The 13,482-nt window shown below is 34.0% G+C and overlaps 1 protein-coding gene and 1 long non-coding RNA gene across 2 annotated transcripts in view; one reads left to right on the top strand and one right to left on the bottom strand.

The window, feature by feature from the left end:
* Nucleotides 1–501: 501 nt before the first annotated feature.
* LOC110993978 lies at nt 502–13,291 on the top strand. The gene is made up of 3 exons (XR_002600207.2): nt 502–594; nt 1,365–1,602; nt 13,058–13,291. It is a non-coding gene; the product is annotated as an uncharacterized LOC110993978 (long non-coding RNA).
* The window catches only part of LOC110993967 (LIM domain only protein 3), a 55,397-nt gene continuing 42,514 nt past the window's right edge, over nt 600–13,482 (bottom strand). The window contains exons 2-6 of the mRNA XM_022260410.2: nt 7,751–7,909; nt 6,936–7,108; nt 6,357–6,482; nt 2,097–2,247; nt 600–1,550 (exon numbers count right to left, since the gene is read on the bottom strand). Coding sequence (XP_022116102.1) covers nt 1,413–1,550; nt 2,097–2,247; nt 6,357–6,482; nt 6,936–7,108; nt 7,751–7,909 — 747 coding nt within the window. The 3' untranslated portion in view covers nt 600–1,412. The remainder of the gene's footprint in view (nt 1,551–2,096; nt 2,248–6,356; nt 6,483–6,935; nt 7,109–7,750; nt 7,910–13,482) is intronic.

Below are 13,482 nucleotides of genomic sequence, written 5' to 3'. Positions count from 1 at the left end.
TTAACTAATCTTATAATGCTTAAACTTAAAATACCAACCGTAAAAAGGAAAAATATCGCGAGAAAATCGACAAACTCGCATTTCCCAAGCTAAAGTTTTTAAGTTGACACTTTAGCTTGGGAAATGTTAGCGCTGGTATTTCATGTTGCTGCTGGATGTATATTTTTTGTAAATATATGTTTTACCTTTCATATTAACTGTTTGCTATTTAAATATTATGCCAAAAATAATTATTCTATCAGAGTGCGTTAAACTTACAAACTCAACTCTTAAGAGTTTCGGTTAGTCTTTCTCTTCATACACCTCCGTAATGCATATCCTTTAAAATTTTGCGTAATAATAAATACCTTGCCATGTTACTGTCTACTGCCAATGCTTTATCTTTATTTATAAAGTCTATGGTATGAAATGTCAAAGTCAATGCTTCATTAGACTCATGTCATTGAAAATGTTTAATAGTCTGTGCCTATGATTATGAATTCTCATATTATTCTTTGAAATCTTTAGTTTCCATTAATAAGTGACGATGTTGTGTCTATTTTTATCGATAAATAAAAACTCCGTCGTTGTATGGGACTTATGTAAATAAAACCAGTAAGTTTAAAACAATGTTTTTAATCTACTTCTTTGGTCATATCATTGGTTAAAGGTGAACCTGACATGTTTATTTACAGAAACTATTCACATAAGAATACTCTTTATTAATTAGGAATGCATATTTGCCTAATTAAATGCGGAAACAGGTATATCAAGCCATTAATATTACTAAGTAACTAATTTGAACTATATTGAATAAACATGTTGCATTTTACTATATATTATACACCAATTATAGACTACGTATTAATATTTACATAAATAAAACATTATAACAATGTTTTGTAAACTTAACAGTTATAATACAATTATACAAATAATAACAAATGAGCGTATAAAACATAATATTGGCCAAGCCACTGAAATTAGACGAAATTAATTTATTTTTTATATTCTTAAACTAGTTAGTGACTAAAATTCATATAGCGACTCTTAAAACATTATTTGTCGCTTTTCCGCATAGTATCAACACAAAATGATGGAAAGAGACAAATATCCTTTGAGTGAGTAATAACACTGATTGAGTTTTTATGAATAAACGTCATTTTTACACGTCATAACAGTCATTTCCGCTCTCCAACTTTCCCGTAACATTTATTCTAATACAATTGCCTTATGAGATCACCTTATAACATACTAAATACATGTAACCATAAATTCTATCTATTGGCAAAATAAAATACGTTTGGCATTGTTACCACAAAAAGTTTCGACACGACACAAATGTTTCGTCACAATTCATTGCTGGTTTTCTTTGGGTGTTTCAGTTAGTTTGGGTACTTGGCATACGGGTGTAAGCCTCAGACGCGATAGTCTCAGCTGGTCGCTGAGAGTCCAAGAGGTTTGAGGTGTGGGGGAGCCTGGAATGGGGCTGGAGAGGAGCCCGACATGTTGTTGTTCAGGTCACCAGCTCGGCTTGAACCGTTTATCAACCCGCCCATTGCACTACTCGTCTGTTGTAAAATATGCTCATTAGTATAATGCTTATTATAAAACGTGTATCAAGTAAGTACGATATTTTTTTATACATAATTACAATTTCTAAAATAAAATTACACCGTAAACACAGTACGATCTTTTGTCATCGCTTTATAAGGCTGTATGTTTTTCCATAAAAATAAGTACTAACAAAATTTTGAAAACGCAATTTAAATTTTAAAAAACATAACGTTAAAGAACTCTAAGGGTCTGTTTCACAATGTCCGGATAAGTTCCAAATAAGCTATTTATTACTTATTAGTAGGATAAACACTATTGTTACGTTTCACGACTGTCAGATAGCGCTGTTCGACATGAAACGTGAATTTTCTTATTCGGAACTTTTATCTTCCGAATAATGTTTTTGTTGCATAGCTATTTGGTACTTTATCCATACATTGTGACAGGCCCTAAAAATGTTATCTAAATTCTTTAGTATAAATAAAACGACTAATTAATACAGTTCATTTTTCTATAGGTTCTTAAAGGTTTCTATTATTTAAAATTACAAATATTCTTACCGGTGGTGGTGGAAGATGCGTTGTCTGCCGTTTTAGATGAGCTAGAGGTGGTGGGTTGTACGCCATATTCGCAAAGACTAGCCTCTCTTCATAGTCATATTCACACAGAATTTTATTCTCGCAGAGGTAAAATCTATCGCCCACACAGAACCTAGAACAAAATATTTGTATTTAGAAATACTTCAAAAATTTGTTATTATAAACACAAAAATGCTGCTTTAGTAACAATGTCTTAGAAAGCAGCAAAATAATTTTGTTTAAAATTCATTTTTATATTTGTACCTTGAAAATACATTCAAATTTAATGCTTTTTTTACAAATATCCAAAGGGTATAAAATTTAAGGGTTGTAAAAACCATTTAGATGTTATCAAATCTTATCATTGTTTTACGGTGCCACAAAAAAACCTAAACGTCTTGGAAATAAAATTTACCGTAACGGTAGTAGAGGTCAACGCGAAGAAGGAGCGATAACGTCACGCAAAAGCATCCTTCAATGTGGCAAACAAAGCTTCCGACTCAGTCGCCAGTGGCCGGCCAACTTCCGGTGATAGCACCCTTATCTTACTCCCCTCCGTCTTTCCGCACCCACCCAACTCTTTTGTTTCACTTGTCACAAAAATTAAGCGCAATACCTCGGCTACAAATGTCTCTTTTTTAAAGGGCCAATTTCCACCGCAACTCAGTCGATTTCGCCGCTCTTAATTAACTTTATTTCCTGTTCTCTCCATTCCCGACTTTTGTTTTTTGGGGGCCGTTCTTATTTTGCTATTTTTTGTCTGCTGTCGCGTAATGGAAAAGATGTAGAAATAATTTTAATGAGTGGGTGCGCGCTTTGTTCGCACCCCCTTTTGACGCCGCAGTTTGACGTGTAATCGAACGTATCCTAACATTGGACATTGTAACAAATCGCTTTGAAAATCATGCTCGACGTAGCTATTATTTTTGCATAAAACATTTACGAATTACATATTCAATACAAACTATAAACGTGTAAAATGAATCAACCTTTATATGTATAACCTCACGGTAAAGTCAATCAAGTTAGATATTTGTACGAAGCACCTATAAGGTAATACGATATAGATAAACGTCACTTCATCGGACGCAGCGCAGTAGTGAAGTTCGATAGCGGAATCCGCCCGCGGCGCCGTCAGATTGCTACTAAATTATTTAGCCGTTTAGCGATATTCCGTGATACCTGCCGGCCGGTCGGACAGCCCGCAAATTGGATTCAGATTTCTGCTATCCGTCGAAATAGTAATATTAATACATCTATATTGTTAAATAAATAGACGCAATTTAATATGAACTAATCATAGGTATTACATAAACCAATATACAAAATACATGAGTCGTACATTAATAGTCAAGACTGGGTTATTTTACGATATGTTAGACGACTCAATCAAAATTATTTTAACACCCAAAAAGTCAATGCAGCCCATTGGCACCCATTTTAGTGAGTACGTTGCCGGCTGTTAAGTGAGGAGTAAGCACTTTCTTTAAACAGTTGGAGGTCGTAACTCCCACGGAAGATTCGCACCAGGAGATTACAAAATGTCCTATGAAGCGAGCCGTGGAAGAGTTGCATCAAGGTGATGCGGATAAAATTTTAAGTTAATACGGTGATGAAACGAGGCAGGGGGGATCTTTTCTTTATCACCAGCACCTTACGATATCTTATCTTATATCTTTAAACGAGTAATTATATATATATATATATATATAATTGAAATCTCGGAATCGGCTCCAACGATTTTCATGAAATTTAGTATACGGGGGGTTTCGGGGGAGATAAATCGATCTAGCTGGATCTAGATCTAGGAATGATGATGGATTTTTCTTTTATATAACCAGTTCATATTTTTTTATTATTCTGTCGGTAATATCGAAAAATATAATTCATATTAATTCATCATTTTATTAGTATGTTATTCGTACTAAAATATAAATTTCCAAAAAACACAATTTACAAAAAAAAATACCGAGCAAGGCTTGGCCATCCAGGTACTTTTACTTTATATGAGCAAATGTTCAATGACGTCATAAAAAATATACTAGGGCACATCGCCTTACTAGGTTAACATTGCATTTTTATTATTTCGTAATCCTAGTTTAATGACTAATGATTACAATTACGGTATTTCATAAACGCTTTAATTCCGTAAAACGTCCCAGCGAAGTCGTCCCAAAAGATTTGACCCAATATTGTGTGTAACATTAAAATGAATACACAATTCGGTGTTGTCACTCGAGATCTGAAGGGGAAAGGTCCACAAGTGACGTATAAACCATTCAGAGGAGCCAATCTTCGCGACTTTTCTATTATTTAAGCAACACAGTGAGGATTGCTTTAGGCTTCATCTTATATTCAATGGCGAAGGAAAATTGAATCCGACAATTGGTCAATTAAACATCTGTAGAGCTATAGTTTACAGTTTTATAAAGGATTACTAAAATATTCGTTTAAATATATTTCGTCATGAATAAATAAAATTACTTTTTATGATTCTTCAAGATTTGGACTTTTTATATAAAATACTGTTGTTAAATTTATACGGGTTTTTTTTTATTTTAGTCGTAGATAGCTATTTCTTTTTTTAAATATCAGGCAGTATATAAAAGGCAGTCCTTGCAGCACATGGACGCCCATTTTTAGTGGCATTGCAGGCCTTTGAGTGAGGAGTACAATCTAGTTTAAAGGATTTGTAATTTTTGTCAAATGACAAGTTTTAATTATGCGCGAAAAAGCCTCCATTTGTTTTCCCGACGTCTTTTGGGAACGGAAAAAAATTACATTTGATTTCTGAAAGAAACGCTTAAAATTAAATACATTTGTTACAAATCACGTTCTTATGATAACTATTATCAAACTTTTAATAGCTATTAAAATTTAAACCAAGTTTATGAATAAGAGAAGAAATGTGTTTGCGTCAAAGTTTTGGCGTTAAAAAAAAAGGAATTTTTGTTTTATCTATGAGTCAAAAGTGATTGGTTCCCAAAAGATTTCGGCTATAACATCCTAGGGAATATTAAGCGTAGTTTATTGGTTCATAGAGTGATAGACTCGTATCGATAACTTCATAAGTTCACTCTTTGAGCTCGACAGATCATCGCTCACGTTCGATAACCGGGCTACGTTGGGAAATCAAAGAGTTTATCTTTGTTTACCAATAATGTTCACCTATGTACACAAGATTATTGCCTTCAAAGTTTCGTTAAAAAATGGTTAATAATTACGTATGTATAAGGCTTTGTCTATATACATATATAACATTAAAGTTTAAATCTGTATGGTATCTGTAACAACGTAGCAACGTAAGCAAAGTCGAATCAAAGTCGAAAGAATGAAATGTTTAATATTTTCCTAATATGCCTTAATAATGCCTTTCAAAACCTAAATCTATACATTAAAAAAAAATACTCAAACATTTTCTCGCCTACATTAACATATTAATTTCTTGAAATCAAAATTTATTTAAAATGCGTATTAAAATCAAAATTTTTATGGCAACATAATAGAAACGATAAACAATAAATCCCCTCAACCAAAATGATTTACACTACACAATTGCAAGTGTTTAAAAACCGTTTCTCTATTCTGTGAGTTTTCTTATGTAGCGGAAAATTTGATCACGCTCTTTGTTTGTCCGTGAGTTGAATAAACCATACAACGTTCCCGCAACACAATACACCTGTCCCTTTCGTTCATCACATTATTCGGAATATTTTATCTCGCTTATAAAAATTGCTAGTTGCTCAAGCGACCGTTCAATTTTCAGGAGCGCAATCGCTTTTGACAGGTGAGAAAATTAAGTGTGCTACGTAAAGGCCCCAGCGACAATGGGCGCGATGCTCTTATAGTTTTTCATGACACTTAGTGGGACTAAAAAGTCTCTATATTGTAATAAAGATAATTTAAGTCTAGTAATTAAAAATGTCTCTTGTTGTCAAATAACTGATTTTATAAGCGATAACGCCGCTTTTGCATGATCAAATCAAATGCTTATAAATGGATTTAAAGAAAAACTATTATAGGCTATTTAAGATTTGCATAGTATTTTTCCATTACTTAACGACATTTCAAGATCTGTAAGTATTTTTTGGGAGCAAAAAAATACAAATACTTTTTAATAATAACACCGTTTTTTACACTGCGAGTGAGTTAACCAAATTTAATGGTAACCGAATCCTAGAATTTCTTAAATGATTGATAGAAGGTAAACACTAAATAAAAGCCGTCTAAAATAATACCAACCTGTGATTACATTGCTGACAGGCGAAACATTCGAGGTGGTAGACATTGTTGCGCGCACGCATCACCATCTCAAAGGCTGGAATAACTTTATTGCACGCCGCGCAGTATCCAGTGTTTCCAAATAACCTGTTAAATATAAATTATTTTATTAATTTCGTTTTAAACAAAAATTACTTTTGATAGATGCATTTATTTTAACGTAATTAAATTAGTTGATCTAATTATCTTTGACCTCTGAAGCTCAGTTAATAATACTGATAGTAAAAAATACTTCATCTATTACATACGTCTCTTAGTACTGAGGTTCGATTCCTGGCTGTGTATTGTCTGCCTATATACACTATGTTACAGTCATTCGTATCCTGAAGGAATTTTCGTGATAAAGGGCATGTCTCAAAAATTGTTGACATGTGTCATAAGGCTGATCACGTACTTGTCTATGAAATAAAAATATTCAAAACGGATGCAATCTGAGGCCAAGATTCATAAGGGTGTTGCAAGACTGGATTATTTTTATTGATTAAAACATTTACATCCAATAGTAATCTTTCGATCTGTCCTGTCGTTAACATGTTTTACCTTAAGTAATCCCTCTTGCACAGTATAAGATTAGCTCTAGTATAGAGAGTGTGGCCGACTTCGCCGAGTCTACAGTCGCAGCAGCCGCACTTCAAACAGTCCTCATGCCACAACTGGTCCAACGCTTTGAGGAGATATCTCTCAGTTATCACCTTGTTACATCCCGCGCAGATCTATTACAAAAAATACGCATTTGAGTTACAATAATGGCAGACTTATGTCGACGTGTCAGATCAGGATTTAACATTTATCAAAACATTTAACAAAAAAATTATCAACAATATGTATAATCTTAATCTCAGTCTGATATTTCATTGTATTTATTATTATGTAGACAGACTAGCAGTTTAATAAGTTGATGCGCACGTATTAATTTGTAGATTTGCAGAAACTATTCTAATATTTTAATTGACTTCAAAAATGGTGCAATAATTACACTTTTAGGAAGCCTATTTCAGTCAGCTCGTTTTGGGTATTTAAGTAATTTAAGTTACTTAAGGATTTTGTATTATACTTCGTTTTAAAGAACTACCCTTCAAATCCCACTTAAAACGGAGATTCTTAATTCCTTTTTTTTTTATAGAACCGGGGGCAAACGGGCAGGAGGCTCACCTGATGTTAAGTGATACCGCCGCCCATGGACACTCTCAATGCCGGAGGGCTCGCGAGTGCGTTGCCGACCTTTTAAGAATTGGTACGCTCTTTTCTTGAAACATAATAGTGATAAGTAAGGATTTTATAGGTTTACAATGAGATTATGTCTTAATCGCCTAGTTTCTAAATCAGTAAGATCACTATTTAGTTCAATAAAGTACCTGTGGTTGCGGAGGTTGCGTCGGCGCAGCTGTGCCACCCTGTGCGTTAGCAGGGAGGGGTGACGCTCTGGCCTCCTTGGTGACATCCATGGCAAGCATTTGACCGCCCAGCCCGGGGCTCCCGCGCCCGCTTAACTGTTGCGGCGTACGCCTCTCGCACTATAACAAGAAAGTATATATTGTTGTTGCATACGAGGTAATGTTTCATGTGACATCTTGTTTAGTAGTGTTTAGTTCTAAGGAATTGCTCTAATGACTGATATGTCGCGACGCAACTGTTGATGACAACATATTGAAAACTATAGTTGATAAAATTAGTTTTGACATTATTAATAGTATTATTATTCATAGTATATATGAAAATCAATGTTTAAAGAAAACACGTTTTTAACGGATTAAAGTTATCTATTATTGTTAAAACAATGTTTTTTTGTTTTTTGTTAACAAAAAAATAATAATAACTATAGTATTGACATAACACGTTTCCCAGTCCGCAACGTCTTAACTCAGAATCATACCCTAAGTATTCTTGAATTAAGCGATAAATAACTTTGTTAATACTAATTTTAACAGAAAATATTTACAATTGATATCGTGTTATAATTTTGTTTGAATAGTGTCAATGCCTCTCAAAAATCATTTTACAGATTAAATATCGTGATAAAAAATGTAATTTAGATGTCAAAAAACAGCCGCTAAAGGTAATAAAGTCGCACGGGCAGCGTCATGGTTAATTAACACTTTAAATACGAAAAATGTTCAATTAAATTGCGCTGTATCAGGAACAGGTGCAACTATTTAATTATACCAACCCTTCCCAATTTGATTTTCAACATATGTTTTATATTTCCATTTCCACAAATTAATTAATGATTGATACAAACACATCGAAGCTTTGTAGATGACGTAATGAACATAACTTTTGTATATGATAGAGATACCATACGAACACGACATAATTTTAGGTTGATAAAATTTTTACTTGTAAAACGTTAACATAGTATGAAAATTCAATACAAAAAATTATTTCCCGTTCGTTATTCACGTTCGAAAACTTCTAAGGCTTAAGTTCTAATGGCACATTCGAAGAGCAGCTCAAGGCTTATGTAGAATAATTATTTTATTATTACAATCCAACCAGCTGCCTACTGAAGTATTTCCGAACCAATTTGACTTAGAGCTCTTAAAGAAAAGATCAACACATTACAATTTCTTGAAAGGCCGGCAACGAACTCGCGAGCACTCTGGCATTTAGTATCAGGTGACAACAACAAACTGTTCTATATAAATAAAAAATAATCGTACTAAGGTTGGTATCAGAAAATATTCCTTAATAAATTCTCTATTTTTTTTCATGCCGGCTGTACACACTCGTCGAGAGACCCCGAGACAGGCCGAGCGCGAGAGTGTACAATTGAGCTCTCGTCTCGCTTCCTCGCAGTTGGTCTCGCCTCTCTCGGTCGCCTGTCGGTTTATTGCGCACGAGTCAAAGGGTCTCGCGAGTAAAGCGAGAGCGACCTGTCCACACTCGTTCATTAATTTACAATTTTGTATTATATTAAAACTGTATGAATTTAATTACCTAAGTTGCGGTGCATAGTAACCATCCACCATATTTTTCTACGCCATGGCTTTGTAATTTTTTTTAAATGGACAAAGAAGAACGCAACAGCGGTTTACACGTCCATTATTAACCGTGTTTTAAATACAATTAACGTAACGAGTGTGTACAGGCAGCTTCTCTCGGTCGAGAGTCTTGGTGAGAGATTCTCGCCGAGTGAGTACAGCTGGCATTACTAGTAGTAATGTGTTTGTGTAGCTTTCGACGAGTAAGCCTCCGCCAACACAATATGCAGCATTGTCCGTGACGAATGTCCGCTTACCATTTTTGTATGTTTTTGAGAACGTATCGCCGGTCGTAAATAATGAACACGGATATTGAGCGGAAACACGCTGGTCTACTCGAATTGTGTCAGCGATTCTCTGAAACTAATCAGGCTTATATTGAATGATTGTCATTACGAAAATTTCAAATACTTTCGGTACTACTTATAGGTGTCGTGAAAGAATAATAATTTTATTACGTAATTTGCGTAGTGAATGCGGCCATATTTGTTTCTTGTTTAATACTCGTACTATGTTAATAAGTAATTACGCCAGTGTCTTTAATTATGTTTTCTCTAGATTTAATTAATAGTAAAATTAGTTTTAATGATCAACGAAGTTCTGCTATAGAAGCTTTGGTGTAATACTAGGCAAAACTAATTATAAAGAAATAATCAATAATATTATCAATTATACTTAAATTGTCTACCAAATCGCATCAAGTAAACTTTAAAGTTGTTCCTTAACTTCTTTTATTTAGATAATATTATAATATATTCAACGAGTACTAATATAATTCAATAACCCATTAGTATTACTTTGTATACACAATTATTTATAAATATACAATGAAATACTGTTTAAGTAACTTTGGCTCACTGCTGAGATTTTTTTATATAAGGGGCAAACGAGCCTGCGGGACACCCAAAAAGGGCAGTCATCGCAACCCAAAGACACCTGGTTTAAGTGGGTGCGTTGCCGGCCTTTGAGGGAGGAGTATATGTATTAGATTATCGGCAAAACAAATTAAAAACGTCTGTCATATGCTTCATTGAGAGTTTAAAAGTAATTTGAATGTACATAAAAAAATAAGATGAAATGAAAGAAACTACCCGTTAGTATACAAATAAGTGACAGGCATAGTTCTTGTGTAATTGAGATGCCAACTAATTTCACGGCCAGAACATTTTTTTCAAAGATAGCCACGGACCTTCGTGAATAATTACAACGGAACGGTGACAGCAACATGCTACGGCACTCCGAAAACAATCCGTAACGAACGCGAGATCAGATTAGGCACAAAAAAGCTCACGGCTTCCATTAGCATTGACTTTCAAATGTCAATACGCACGAATTAGTATTTAACGGACGGCCCTGAAAGAGAACAAAACTATCTCCACCGTTCCACGTCAGTGTCACTCAACAACGAAACGTTAGAAGTATAGCGCCAACGTAAAATATTTATATGAGGAATCATCGTGGTCACTGCGATATTTGTGAGACAAGAGATTATATAATACCAATAAGTATTCGAAGGTTGTTTTTAAATATATTGGAAATCAATTTAGCCTTTGTATTTACGCATAATTCAGCATTTTAATGTTGGAAGAATTGAGTTTATTCAAACATAAAAAGCAAGCCTTTCTGCTACCAAATAGCTTATTTTTAAGCAAAAATATACTAGCTGAAAACTGGAAGTTAAATAAGAAGTAAAATATTGTAATATTTATGTGTACCATAATTGTCATATATTTAAAAAAATATAGCTTGTAACATATAATGTAATATACATTACATTATCTATGATGTGTGGAGTTTTATAATATATGTATATATAAATAAGAAATGTTCTCTACTTAGATGACTCAAGTCTCGCTTTCTTAGTCTCAACCAAATGAAGCTGTCACGTATCAAGAATTAGAATAGTATTTTGAATAAAGAACTCGCTTCCCATCAATACACGCAAAATAGTCTAAACATTGGACTGAGTAACAGACTTCAGCTAATGAAGGATGCTGCACGGGCCACAAGGGAGCTAACCTCAGCCGGCCACTGATATTAATGATTAACAGACACGGTCCGAGATCAATTACTACCGCCACACTCCAAATTAGAAACTATTTTCGCCCATTAGTGGCCAACTTCATAATCAATTATACGTTAAAATTTCACAACGCTGTTTGGGAGCTCTCTGTTTGGATAATCGGAGTTTGTGGTCCCTCGGTGAGCTATTACGCGGCACAACGGGTCATAAAGGTTTTTGTTTCGGAAAATTTTAATGCACAAATGCAGTTAACTGCATCAAAATAAAAGGTTACGCTTCGATTAATACTATAATGCTCTCTGGGAGACATTAATTTCGATTGGGATAATTACATTGGCACAACAGTGGTGTTTGAGACGAGAGTTAATAGAATTGAGTGCACTCTGCTAATCATAATTCATCAGCGAGATTAAAGAAAGCGAGGCGAGGGAGGCAGCACCCTCGGAAACAATATGATTGCCACACCTGCGGAAATAGCGGGAATAACAGGACCAGCTAAATAATTCTAACAACTGCCATTACCTTAAACTGTGCTCTACCTCATTTATATAACGCCTACACTAATCTATGAAGATTGCGCTTAAAATATACACTACTTTTTATATATTACATATATCGTAGATAGTAAATGAGGCAGCCAAAAAATATCAAATTAAATAAAATAGCTACATAAATGATAATAATTTTGTTGCTAGCTGATGACTGCTGGCGCGATGCTTCCGATCTTTTTAGCTATATTCTATATTGTCTTTGTTTATGAAAAGTAAAGTATTTTTTGACATTGTCTTCAAATCATCTTTTTGTTCAGTTTTCGTCTGCCTCGTATTACTACCTATGTATATTGATTGTGAGTCAATTAACCTTTGGCAGTTTTTACATGTCTGTTTATACATATTATTTATATTTTTTCTTGAGATTTTATTTTATTTCATTTTAGTTATAGTTGCATGTTATTTTCAGTTTCTTTTTGTTAATTAATTATGCACTACTTTACCATTTGTATTGTTCCATATTAGGATTACCTGGAAGAAATCGCTTGTTAACGATAAGGCCGCCCAATAATAACTAATGTAACCTACTTACGTTTTATTTTTTTATATGTATATTATGGTAACAAAGTATAAATAAATATATTAAAATTGTCACATTCGAAATAAAGTCAATTTATTTTTAATTGTAATAATTCTAACAGTTTTATATCACATTGTTACTAACACAAACGATCAAAACTAAACATCCAAGTAGAGCATACACCGTCTAAGTACAACAGCACTTATTTAGCAGATTGCTTTCCTTTAAGTTGTTCTTTAATCAAGCGCTGAGCTTTCGCACCCCTGTCTCGTCTGCATTCAAAACTATCTTTGCACCATGTGTACAAACCTTTATAATTACCCATTGTCTTCACAATATTACACGTTTCACGGAAATCATTCGTTTATCGTTAATGTCGTATCGGATTACCGGCATCGCCCGGCTGGCGCAATAATATAACGAAATTCAAACATTAATAGGTTCAAACACAATCACGAATGGCTGCATAATCAAGTTAGCTGCTATTCGGCTAAACCCCTATCGCGTAATCTGCCCTATTGTCTGACAGTCGTTGCTGTGATCATGAGGGCCGATCATTGTGGCAATTTCGTGTTTATTGTTTTCAGGTGTCTCCTGTCACCCGACCACCTCAAGGAGGACAATGCGGTCCCACAAACGCCAACATTGACAATTCACTGGAATTGGAGAATTAGTTTATGAATTGTTTGGCTTTATGCTTATTTACAATAATAGAGGGATACTAGTTAGAGTAATCTATGAATCGAAAAGTGCATTTACTTTGCAGACGTAATTGTAAATGTTTCATATTTGAGTTTTCCCGTTTTCACACGAATGATATACCATAGACAAAAGTTTATTTATTTATTTATTCCACTACATTTTTCTATCTTCTACAGTTACTACTAATTCGATAGAATTCCAAAATAATTTCCAATCCTACGTGTAAAAATTAAACTTATATTCCTAAATCTTATAACTTACAATATAGCAAGCAACTCTTGTGAACTCAGCCAGCGTACAAACAAATAGG

This window comes from Pieris rapae, chromosome 17 (genome assembly GCF_905147795.1).
Source record: "Pieris rapae chromosome 17, ilPieRapa1.1, whole genome shotgun sequence".
Lineage (NCBI taxonomy): Eukaryota > Metazoa > Arthropoda > Insecta > Lepidoptera > Pieridae > Pieris > Pieris rapae.
The sequence above is the reverse complement of the archived record's forward strand: the minus strand, read 5'-3'. Positions and strand labels throughout refer to the sequence as shown.